A 12,749-nucleotide genomic window follows, 5' to 3' on the forward strand; every position below is an offset into this window, starting at 1 on the left:
TACTGCCACAGGTGAGAGCACAACAGCCAGGGTGCCTGGACTTCGGAGGATATCCGGTCAAACTGTACGGAACCGGTTGAAAGAGATTGGTCTGAGAGCCAGGAGATCCGACGTCAGGACCGTGCTACGTCGTCACCATCGCGCTCAACGTCTCCGTTATCTACAAGTATCCAATTGGTTATATAGACATTACCTTCGTCTAAACTGGTGTGAAAATTAGATTCATGCACTAAAGTTTATTTGTGGACGAGTTATACATGTTTGAAAATACAACATTTTCGCAACAAATTTCTGGCCTATGCGTTTCTTTTTTTGGGATAGTATATTATTTTTCTTTCTTTGTAATGTTGCATGGAATATAACATTGATAAATTCGGAAGTATTAAATGTTTGTACTTGTTAGTAATGATATAAATTCAATAACGTTTGGATGTCATCGTATCACAGTTGCGTAGATCGATGCTCATGGTGTTAATCTCTAAATTGTCTGGCCGATTTACAGACGGCCGCCAAATAACTAGAATATTGCTAAGAGTGTAAACAACAACCAAACAAATAATGCATAAACTGCATAAACCTTCATTGAGTTTTAATCAGAGGTCAAGAGATAAAGAATGTCTTGCACGGTCAACGGGTCAAGCCTCACCATGTCTGGAAAGCTAACAACAGAGGCCGCATGAGAATTATTCTCACCTTTGCCTTTCACTCTTAACACTCCACAAATGTATATTTAGCTTTATCGTCGCGCCTATTAAATTATATTGATGGTATATCGAAGTTGGCAGAGCTACCATGCTAGGTGGCGAGATGAATTTCCCATTTGAGAGTTACCTGATACCGCAGTCTCCAGACATCACATGATTCAATAAAAGTATAACACAATTATTTCAGAAATAATTGTACATTGCCATAACCATTAACGTTTTTATATGAATCACCCCCGAGAAGGGGACCGAGTATGTGTGTGTGGGGTGTGTGTGTGGAGGGGAGCCAGCTTCATATTTTTTACGGCTAACGGAGAGATCGTTTGTTGCGTGACATCTCATTGCTGCATAGCGTGCGTATAATGGAAGTTTCTGTCACGCTAGTTCCGCGCGAATGATAATGTTACCAGTGACGGGAAAACGAAAACAGCTATTAGTTATACCACCAATTTTCTGATATTCAATTCGCCTTCAGTAAGAACACACTGATTTAATAACAACAATTTTACCTTTTGACACAGTAATGCCATTAAGAATCCTTTTATGTCCCTGTCATATGCGTGATGCAGGGGTGGGTGGTGAGGTCGACATCTAGTCGTTTTTGTCTCAACTGGGAGTCAGTTGTATAATTATGTAAATTATATTTTTTGTTTTGTGACGGAGCTGTGTATTGGATGTGAAGAGGTTACATGTGGGTTTTTTAACTAAATGCGTAGTAAATAAATGAGGCGAATGTGAAATTGACGTGATGGTTTAATCCATGAACTTGTTTCAGAATATTAAATGACAATGGAGTTAAAAATGCGGGCGTTTTCAGGGACATGTGTTTGTTTATACGATGCAAAGATCCCTAAAGGAGACGCTAACAATATAATAGATAATACTTTCACTTTGTCAATAATTCCTTTATTTCAAATTTAACGGACCGCCTCCGTGGTGTTGTGGTTAGAGCGTCCGTCCGGAAAGCGGAAGGTCGCGGGTTCGATCCCCGACCGCGTCATACCAAAAGACGTTAAAATATGGTACTTGTTGGTCCCTGCCTGGCGCTCGGCATTAATGGGTACAACAAGGACTGGTCGGCTCGGAGTCAGTATAATGTGTCTGAGTGGGGTATTCATGCTTCACTGCGGCATGGTATCTCAGTGGGCTAGCACTATAAAACCAGCTCCAGTCTGGGCTAGTACAAACAGCCGCACATACACACACACACGCATGCACGTCGTCATATGAGCGAAATATTCTCAAGCACGACGTAAAACCCAATTTCACCTCACCTCACCTCAAATTTAACGCATGAGACAAGAACGGTGTCCGTTACCTAGCTCTACTATCATATGCAGTGTACAGAATATCAAGTATAGCATGTGATACACGGCACATTGCACTTGATATACTGTATGCTGCAGGTGATACTACTTGTACTATGGTCCCGTGGTTTTCAGCTGAAGAATTGACTTGCCTTTTCACGTGTTTTTGACGGGTGCAAGCGGTGGGGCTGAATACAGTCACCTTCGTGGGAAAACCTGGTATGGTAACTATGTGTTAGCGACTCATAGACTCATGATAAAATCGGATTGGCATAACGGACTGCTTTTTGCAGAGATTTCATATGACTGTATATGAATTTAACCCTTTATGTTTAACGATCCTTCAACACTATTTTTAAAAAATTTCACTGTGATTTGGGGGGAATTAGTTTACAAGTTAGTTTTGGGGAAGTACTGTCAGGTATGATCCTGACGGTACTAACAAACCTTGAAACTTCGACGAGTTTGTGATTCGAGTCCATTGCTTTCTGGCCCACCCTCGTGATGCAGCACTAAGGAAATACCCATACCTGTGTGGGTTGCACCAAAGTGGACATGTCTAAGGCCTTTATCATGCCCTTAAATAGCCGCGTTATACTCTCTATCTTACTATGAAACAGAAACGTTAGCCTATGTTCAAACATATTATGCACCCGGAGACGTGGGTTTATATTCCCCACATGGGAGACCATTTCTAGGTCCTCCGCCGTGATATTGCTCAAGTGTTGCTGCGTAATGCTGCGTAAAATCCTCACTCACTCGCTAACTCACTCGAACCATTCTCTTATGTTTATCAGTGTTGGGTTACCTTGAACGGTAAAGACAAAGATTACAATGAGATCACACGGACGAACAGATTCACAGCAATTGCTATTAACGTTACTTAATTCACGTAATTCTCTGCTAAATGATGTACATGTGACTTCGAAGTACTTCAGTCCATGAAATTCCAGAAATCAAACAGTTTCGGTTTTTAAGTATTTTGTTAGGTCTAATGTACAAAACATTCCTTTTGTCTAAGTAATTCATTGACTTATATTTTCAAAGGCCCGTGAATTTATGAATTGTCGGCAAGATATCTTGTGGCCATACCCCACCAACATTTAAAGCAATCTATGATTGAACGTGATGGACAGTGTTGTAGATACGTTTAGTGTCAAATATATCATCGATGAGGATGTGTGAATTACCCCACCGTACCAACACTTTGAACATATATCATTGACAGTTTCAGCATTCACATCAAATTCGCATTTGTGTGGACCAGTAAACATTTTTTACCGCATCAATAGGCAAAAACATCACACGGAAGTGACGTCATGAGGAAGGACAAGCAAAGCCAGTGGTTAACAATATGAACAGCGACCTGCATCGTGAGGTCACGATTGCGCACAATTAGCCTGTCCACGCTATTTGAATGATCTTAGTTCACACTTATGGAAAACATGATTGGACATACATCCATCCCGAAATGACTGGGAATCCAGGGATCAAAGGATGCTTGTGTGGACATGGTTTACTTTGTCTTTAAATACGAGGGGCGTCCCAAAAGTAGTTGGCCTCAAATATAAAATTATACAAATGCAGCCGTTTTTATGTTTTATTTGTCTACCCATTATGTGTCAACCTCAAGCAAATTGCTTTTGCAATGTTCCAGCCTCACGATCCCCATTTTGTTAGGCTCTTTATCTTGGTACCCCCAAAACCGCAAAATCTGCAATAAATGTATCACAAACTTCAGGAAACAAAATATGCAAGAAACATTTTGTGTGTTTGAGATAGGCAGAAGTCCTCTAGAATCAAACGTCGATATTAAAGTGCATAAAAATGCAATTTGAAACTACAATCGCTTGTTAAAGTGACCAACACTATACTGAACACATTTTATATGATATTATCTGAGTGCATACTGCATACCATTATCCAAGACGTACAAAATGACAGATCGTATTTCACTTTCTGCAATTTTTAAAGAAATACAAACCACAATGTGTTCTGATGACTAATATCTCGTTAACCACATTACCCACATATGTGAAATTTGGGATATGGCTTTGCTAATGATTCCATCAAAATAAAATGGAGGCTTTTCTAACTTTGGACATAGAGAATATAGTTAGGCCGACTACTTTTGGGACGCCCCTCGTATAAGACGTCAACGCCAGAGAATACCCAGTCTTCATTTTCCACCGAAACTCAGTGATGACACCAGGTTCTCTTGACATAAAAGCAATATTCCGGTACACGAGTAGACATTTCTTATGAATATGGAGATGATTTCGTCTCATTTATTTAGCAGAAATATTCGAGCAACATGTCCGGGCAATCGAACCCGGACCTTCATTCTGACGTGTGAACACTCTAGCCCCTAAACTAAACTACTTCACTGCCCCACTGAAATAAAATTTATCGGACACTGTTAGGAGAATAAAACACTTAAATTCAAAACCACTTTGTGTTTCCAAATGAAGACTTAACCTTATGAAAGCAATCAGACAGGGTAATACTAAACGTTTGCTCTTCCCAAGACAAATGCAATAATCTGAAACAGACAATCTTGGATTCGTTTGCCTGCCTCCGATGATCTAACGTCCAACTACTTAGTGTAAAACATTACCGAGAGGGTTGGAGTCAGAAGTACATCAAAGATCAGAAGGTAGACCTGCAGTAGCAGCCCATGTCCTCAACATCAGATGCCAGGGGTGTGTTTCGTGGTGATGTGTACGCTTGCTCATCACGAGACACTGAGTCATCATTGCAGTGCTGCAAGGTAAGCCCTTGTGCAATGTTTTTCTCAAGGTGACATACAGGAGCATGTACAATGTTGCCATTGTGTGTACTGGGGTTCGTCTTGATGTAGCAATTTGGCTACGCCTATCTCTCACCCCCGAGGCAGTGTATGGTTATAGCTTGAGTTGCCGGCGTTCAACAAGGTATTTGAAGCCGTGTTTACCGTGGAAACTATTATTACCTCGGTTCTCAAAAACATATATATGTGTGTGTGTGTGTGTGTGTGTGTGTGTGTATGACAAGGAGAAATATCTCATCTCATCCTTCATATATTTATTGTCTATGAACCTGGAGAAAGCACTTGTTTATATATAAATTAATGTGTGTGTGAGTACTATATATATATATATATATATATATATATATATATATATATATATATATGTATGTACACAACTTGTCTCCTTGTTTCAACATACATATCAGAAGTTTATGAATAAGAAGTAAACAATAACCAATTTTCAATGAATGAATGCATGAATGAATGAATACGTGAATGAAATATGATGACATTGTTGGAGCATTGACAGAAATAACTCTTATCAAAATGGGGACATTTAACGCATGTTCGTATTCCACGTATATGCGTCCATATTGATTATCACTATAGTCTTGATTACCTTCTTATGTTATCTCTGAAAGGAGTAATACTGGATGTGATATCGCCTTCCAATCCAGAAACAGCTATAATAAAAGCAAACCGATCGATATCACGTTTCCCTGTCTTTTTGGTTGACCTCTCTGGTAGAGGTCTATAAACCGTTATGCTAGGTTCTTTCAAGATGCTGTTCCAAACACCTGACAGAGTCAAGAACGTACAAAACCACTGGCGCGTTGTCAGAAGTCTGTAAAACCGTCTTGCCGCTGCAAGTACATCTGCATCATCAACGTCTACTTGAAGTCGTAACGTGTTAGTTGCCTTTGGTATCGGGATCTGTCATATCAAATATCGTCCTCGTATGCTTAAGAGATCGGTCGGTCCACTGATATTTTTAGCCAGCGGCTATCAAAGCGTGCCATTGTTACTTCAGTCCCAAAGACTTCAAACTCGCTTATTTGAAAACTGAATTCCCAGTTAGTTTGGTAACTAACTTTCCGACGCTTTGTAAATCTTATCAGAGGGCGGACTCTCTGGAGAATTTTTAAACAAATTTAGAAAATTGTACCGTGACTTATAAAGATTTGTTTCAATTATCTGATGGACAACAATTTTTCTATTTCAGATAAAGCGGTTCCTAAGTGCAAGTTCAGAGGCGTTCTTTTTCCGAAGGTGACAAACAGCAGGCCGTGCCATATATCAGCCTAGAAGAATCGCCAGGATGGGATTCAGATCTAGGTGTAGTTTGCTAGCGTCAGCTAGCGGCGATGGACGGCAGTAGGTTCCGGAACTGGGGGCCTAGGAGAAATTTAAATCTTGAGGAATCGGAATATAACGAAGTGATACAGATGAGGAGATATTACACGTGTTCTGTGTTCATTATGGTTACAACTGCCCTGCTCGTTGTAATACTATGCGGTAAGTGGTTTTGTTTACTTTATGTTCACATGCTCGTGAGAGCGTTTTGTTCTACCTGTTGCTTCCGCGTTGTAAGGGGCGAGAGTTTTGCGTTTTGTTGTGTTTGGGATCTTTTTGAACCCAGTCACAGTTTACGTTTGCCCTGATGTGTTAATCGTATTTATTTATAGCTGTCAGTGTATAGTGAGCAAGGGGTTGTTATCCTTGGGTTGTACATATGAGTAAGTGACCAGTAATATTTGGTTATATGATTATGGCAAAAATCAGATTTGGTATTTAGTCTGAAATGTTTTCGTAATAATGAATGTTGATTTGATCATATATTTTGAGTTTATGTTCTCGACTTACACATGGTGACACATCATCATGTATAACATTTTTGGTTGGTTTGTTCAGCTGTGCAATGTCGATACCCAAGCATATGTTGACTTTATTTATACAGAAAAGCTGTTTTGTTATATTATCGAATATGTCTCAGCTGAGTGCACACTGTAATGTAAAATCAACATTTAAGCGCACAGCTAAACTGTAGAGGAAGGATCGATTGGGGACAGTCATAAGAATAGAATGTGTATTGGATAGAAATAGAGATTTGTGAGGTGAGACAGAAGAAGGTAAAACATAATAGGTGGTAAAGGGAAAGGGGAGCACCTTTATGCGCTGTTGAACAACGTGACAGCGTGACATAGTTGAGATTTATAAGAACTCAAACCGTGACACCTGTCATAAAGATCCACATATTCAATCCATCAACTCGGAGAGTGACCTTTCCCCTCCTGCCTAGAGCAAGTTGTGTTTAGATTCCATAAAAATGTATCTTTAAAGGTGAAATTGTATGAAGGAGGCACACATCATGAATGAAACCGTTTCACGTCATCATGCTACATAAGTTCATTACATTTGACGTCATTATGACATCAATGCCTTGTGGGATGCCATTGTATTTTGTATAAGGAACAAATAACGTGCATGTCACACACAATCCTCAGAACCACACGTATATATAAACAATGAAAAGGTGCAAAAAGTAAAAAGGTAAAAATGTTGACATTTGCGTAATATTACCACCAAGTAGAGATGCACGATGTGTGAATGAATGTTGCTTTGCGCCGCGTCGATGGACCATCTCCGTACATCAGGGGTCTCTTAGTCTATCTCACAGTCCCCGAACCATATTAGTCCCTATAGGCTAGCCCTCCCTGCAATGTTAAATCCCTAAATGAAGCAAATCTATCTTTCCTCGGGTAATCTTTCGTCTCCCTGGGACTCCTTTTCAATTAAAATGGGTTTATTTGTTAAAATTATATATATTCAGAGACTAAGCGTTAGTCTAGGGGTCTCTGTGAAGTACATCTTCAGAGCCTCCCTAACTCTTTGTTGATGGCACATGTAAGGTGAAACACGTCCAATCTACATTATTTGGTTAGTATGTCTACTATATATGGGATAAGTTTGTTAATGTAGTGATCGGAACCTGCAAGGGATAACAATGCGATCACGAGGGGTCTACAGTCCGTTTGGCTCAAAAGCGGACCGATGAATTGAATCTAACTCGAAAACTAATAAACAAAACATACTCAATGAAACGCTGATCATAATCAAAACATCATACCCACTCTGTGAGGTTTTTGCAGAATTTTTGTCCTAAAAATAAAAAAGTTGTTTAACAAACTATCATTAAAATATTGACACAGTTCACTGTTTGTTACGAGGGAGGAGTGCAGAGAAAGGGACAGCCAGGTGTTCGAGAAGCACGTTCACAGACAAAGTTATTTATTCATTAACCTGTGCTGTGCCGTCTCCATCCGTTCTCGAATACCTGGCTGTCCCTTTCTCTGCACTCCTCCCTCGTAACAAACAGTGAACTGTGTCAATATTTTAATGATAGATTGTTAAACAAATTTTTTATTTAGGACAAAAATTCTGCAAAAACCTCACAGAGTGGGTATGATGTTTTGATTATGATCAGCGTTTCATTGAGTATGTTATGTTTATTAGTTTTCGAGTTAGATTGCAATTCATCGGTCCGCTTTTGAGCCAAACGGACTATAGGAGACTTAGACGAGGATTCTGTTTGTTGTTGTTCATCGTCGCACAGGGCAATATTCCAGCCATTGGTGGCGATCGTTAAATAATCATGTCTCACAGCATGAGTATCGATCTACGCAGCTGGGATACGATGACAACACGAGGAAATGTACGGGACTCACTGTGTTACATTTAACAAAACTTATTAAAATAACAGAAACCTGTGATCGGTTCAAATCCTATATTGCTTATCATGTTTGTATATTTGTCTGCTCCAAACTTGCGCCCTTGGGTTTCACTAAGTGGTATACATGTGAAACCCGCTTCGATGTTCTTTTGACATTATTGTAAGCATTATGAAATAACTGAATGTTCGATACGGTGTAAAACCCAACTCGTTAACGTTTGAGTAGAATAAGGGACAGTTAGTCTGTCATGCAGACCCTCAAGCAAATATATCCAAGAAAGCCCACGCAAGTCTAGAAAATGTCTAAATTTCTACAACGTAATATAAGTCTTTTCATTATATTTTATGTTTTTAGTATGAACTTATGTTTCTGTAAAATATGTTCATTTTAGAGCCTAGTTGTTAGTCTAAGGGACAGTGTGTTTGGGGGGCCATTCATGGTGAGTCATCAAATGTTGTGTTAGAGATGTTTCATACGCGGAGATTGCCTGTGAGCCTGTTCAAGAGGATAGGCCTATCCCCCCTTCTATCCCCCCTGAGTGCTAACTGGCTCATACATGCATCAATCTCCTCCCCCAACTCCCACCAAAGTAAACCAACAAAAATGTAAACATTTTCAAATTTAAATGATTCATTTTTTAAAATTGATAACAACTGATAATCTGTATCATTTTATCATTTTTTGATTTTATATGATAATAGTTGGTGTATTGATAGGAAAGGGTCTCTCGTGAAATATACAATGTGCTAATAATCAATATTCCTGCAAGGGAAAGTCGTTTGTAGTATTCCGTCGTCGTCTACCAACGCAAGGGTCCTCACTGCTGTCTACTGAAGGTTGAAGTACTGGAGAGAGGAGTGCGTGTGTGGGGTGGGGTGTGTGTAGGATGGGCGTGTGGGGGACTGTGTTTGGAGAAGTTGATCTTGGAAATACGCCAGAGGCATCAGTCAGAGGGGACAGCCCGGGGCATGCTGAACCGGGGAGGGAGGGAGGCGTGATACCGCATCTAAAGATAACCGAATTGATGATAACGGGTTCAAATGCATGTCAAGCTTCTGCTGATGGAACACTCATACACGTCACAAGCGTTTGTATATACTTTCGCTAGGTCAGTAATTCCGAGTTTGGGTCGCAAGTGGTGATCGATTATATGCATCCAGGGACCCACCCACGTTAAAACATCATCCTTACACATGTGGTATCGCCATTATTCTTATTGGATAACACTTTATAACATGCGGACACCTGGTGCCGTACTGATGGCCAGTGATCCATGCATATGATCTTCACCGCTGTTACCTTTCACGACCAATGGAATCGGGTTCAACGGAAAAACTGATTATGTTCATTCTCAAAAAGATGCCTCTTCGTATGTTCGTATCATAGCAGAATAAAACATCCTTGTCCATTTTTCTTTGAATATCAAGGATATACAAATGTGATTAAGAATTTTTGAAATATATTGAGTATAAATGATGATGACTGACTGACTGACTGAGTTTGGTTTTACGCCGCTTTTAGCAATATTCCAGCAACATCACGGCGGGGGGCACCAGAAATGGGCTTCACACGTTGTACCCATATGGGGAATCGAACCCTGGTCTTCGGCGTGACGAGCCAACGCTTTAACCATTAGGCTACCCCACCGCCCCAAATGATGATGAAGAGGAAGATGAAGATAAAAATGATGGTGATGGTGGTGGTGATGATGATGATGATGGTGATGATGCAAAAGGGGTGATATAGTATTTTCCCAAATGTCACATATATTATTTTGAGGACACATAAGCTATCCATTCGATGTGGACCTTCTTCCAAATCAATGTAACCTCACAATCGGCGATTTCAGTTGTAGACCGTGAAGGGGACCGCTTACCCGTCAATAGCAAAGGCAAAAACAGAACAACGTGCGAAACCCATTTCTGGCCGCCTTGATATTGCCAAAATTACGGCGTAAAACAATACTCACTCATTGTGAAAATAGAACGTCAACGATATAAGAAGACGGGTGTGAATCAAATGCTTAAAAAACTCTTCCCTTTAAACGCGAGATGCTGACGTGTTATCGACAGTGATAATCTCGTGTAGTACATATACAATGAACCCACGTCAGATAGCGCTGACAGTACCTCCCGTATATTTTATACCTGAGCCTGTTCGTCTGCTGTATGTTGGACAGAAAAGATAGCAATGTTCAGCTCGTTGAAAACAGAAGCAGAAGAACTCTCAGAAGTATTTTTGAAGGTCAAACTAAATTGTTAAATTTTAGGTTTTATTTTCTCTCCCTTCTAATAACGTATGTTATGTCTACCGTGGTAGAAATACGATAAAATCAAGCTGATTTTAGTGAAAATACCATCAACCTCCAATACGTCATTAATGAACTTCAATACAAAATGCCGTCCATATTAACAAGCAGTGTGTATGTTTCAGCAACACACAATATTTTATCAGTTCATCACCCCAGTTAACCCAAGCCGCCTGTTAAGAAGGTTAATAGTCATGTGACCATATTATCCCATCAGAGTTGCTTAACTTCAACTGATTTGTGCGATTGTTAGTGGCTGTATCCTCGAAGGGGGTTAAAGTATCTTAAAATTAGAGGGGTACGTAAGTCCCAAAACTTTCAAAGTTAAATTTTTGCTTACCCGATTTATAAACTTAGTATATTTGTTCCTTTAAAATTCGGCTAAACTTTTTCTACAATCGCCGGCGACTGAAGGGATGGTGTAAATCCAACTAGGGTCCATGCAGGTAGCAAAGGCACTATAAGTCCCCTTGGTCCCTAGTATGGTGATCTACCTTCAGTTGTTGGCGATCTATAGCCCATTTTTACATTGAATTGTCTAAAAATATTTTTCTACTTTTAAAGATATGTCCAAGCTAGTTTTAACTCAATCTGTGATAATCTAGTGGTTTTACTGTCCTTCGTTGACAGGGTTTTATATATTATATGTATGTATTAGTCACGATATGGCTGGAAAAATTGTCGATGTGACTTTAAATCTTAACTCACTCACTCACTCACTCAACTGATTTGTTACCTAGGCTCTATGCGCAAGACCACACGCCACCACCATTATGTACAGCAACTTAAAAACGGAGGTATTGTGTATATTAGCTGATTCATAAAGGTATTATACATAATACCTAACTTTTCTGTTTTTATATTGACCTACCTGTGATCTTATCACATACACAGGAGGTCAATACTTTCAATCAGACGAGCAAGGTTGACGACTGCATGATTCATGTGTCAGGTCCCTTAACTTATGCTAAAACCCCTCCCTATCAGCGAGTGATTGGGTTTAGTTTTACGCCGCACTCAGCAATATTCCAGCTATATGGCGGCGGTCTTTAAATAATCGAGTCTGGACCAGACAATCCAGTGATCAACAGCATGAGCATCGATCTGCGCAATTGGGAACCAATGACATGTGTCAACCAAGTCAGCCAGCCTGACCACCATATCCCGTTAGTCGCCTCTTACGACAAGCATAGTCGCCCTCCCTATCAACATACATGTATAATTATATAAAGAATACAACAGAAAAAACAACATTCAACCAAATTGTGGACCTTTCTTCAAGTGGAACTATGAACTCGAAACAAATAAATATTAAATTGGTTTTAGATTCAGTTAGATTCGTTATCCTGTAAATCCTTGGCACGTAGCGGTGATATTGAAGAAATAGGCTAACGTTCTCTAATTGTCATGTGTTTATGTTAAATCCCTCCCTAATTACCCCTGTTGATAGCCCCTGGGTGTTTAATGGCCACTGAAACCGGAGACTCGGGGTCTCTGCGTGGTTGGATGTAAAAGCCAAGCTCCACGTTACAGGATATCGAGTCGGCAGAATGAGCAAAACGAACTATTGAATTGTTCCACTGTGAATAACGGTTGACCGGCTGTCGTGAGTGGGCGTTCTGATGTGTGTAGGTGTTTATTTTTTATGAGAATTTGGGGTCGAATCGTGGTCGATTATTTCTATAAAAACACAAATCAACGAAACTTTACATCAATTATTCTCAAGCCTAAGATTACGGGGTGGTATTAGGAAACAATGTGAAGACGAATGGACACGTGGTGTTCTTTACGTTGATAGTAGCTTTTGTTGAGTACAGGTCGCCAGCATGGGTGAGTGGGGGATGGAACCCGGATCTTCGGCGTGACGAGCCAGTGCTTTAACCACCAGGCTACCCCACCGCCCCTTCG

The 12,749-nt window shown here is 40.1% G+C and overlaps 1 protein-coding gene across 1 annotated transcript in view; it reads left to right on the forward strand.

The window, feature by feature from the left end:
- The first annotated feature begins 6,163 nt into the window (after positions 1–6,163).
- Positions 6,164–12,749, forward strand: part of LOC124277806 (relaxin receptor 2-like) — a 47,978-nt gene continuing 41,392 nt past the window's right edge. Inside the window, exon 1 of the mRNA XM_046713521.1 lies at positions 6,164–6,317. Coding sequence (XP_046569477.1) covers positions 6,167–6,317 — 151 coding nt within the window. The 5' untranslated portion in view covers positions 6,164–6,166. The remainder of the gene's footprint in view (positions 6,318–12,749) is intronic.

Source organism: Haliotis rubra, unplaced genomic scaffold (genome assembly GCF_003918875.1).
Source record: "Haliotis rubra isolate DU_JTF1 unplaced genomic scaffold, ASM391887v1 Scf228, whole genome shotgun sequence".
NCBI lineage: Eukaryota > Metazoa > Mollusca > Gastropoda > Lepetellida > Haliotidae > Haliotis > Haliotis rubra.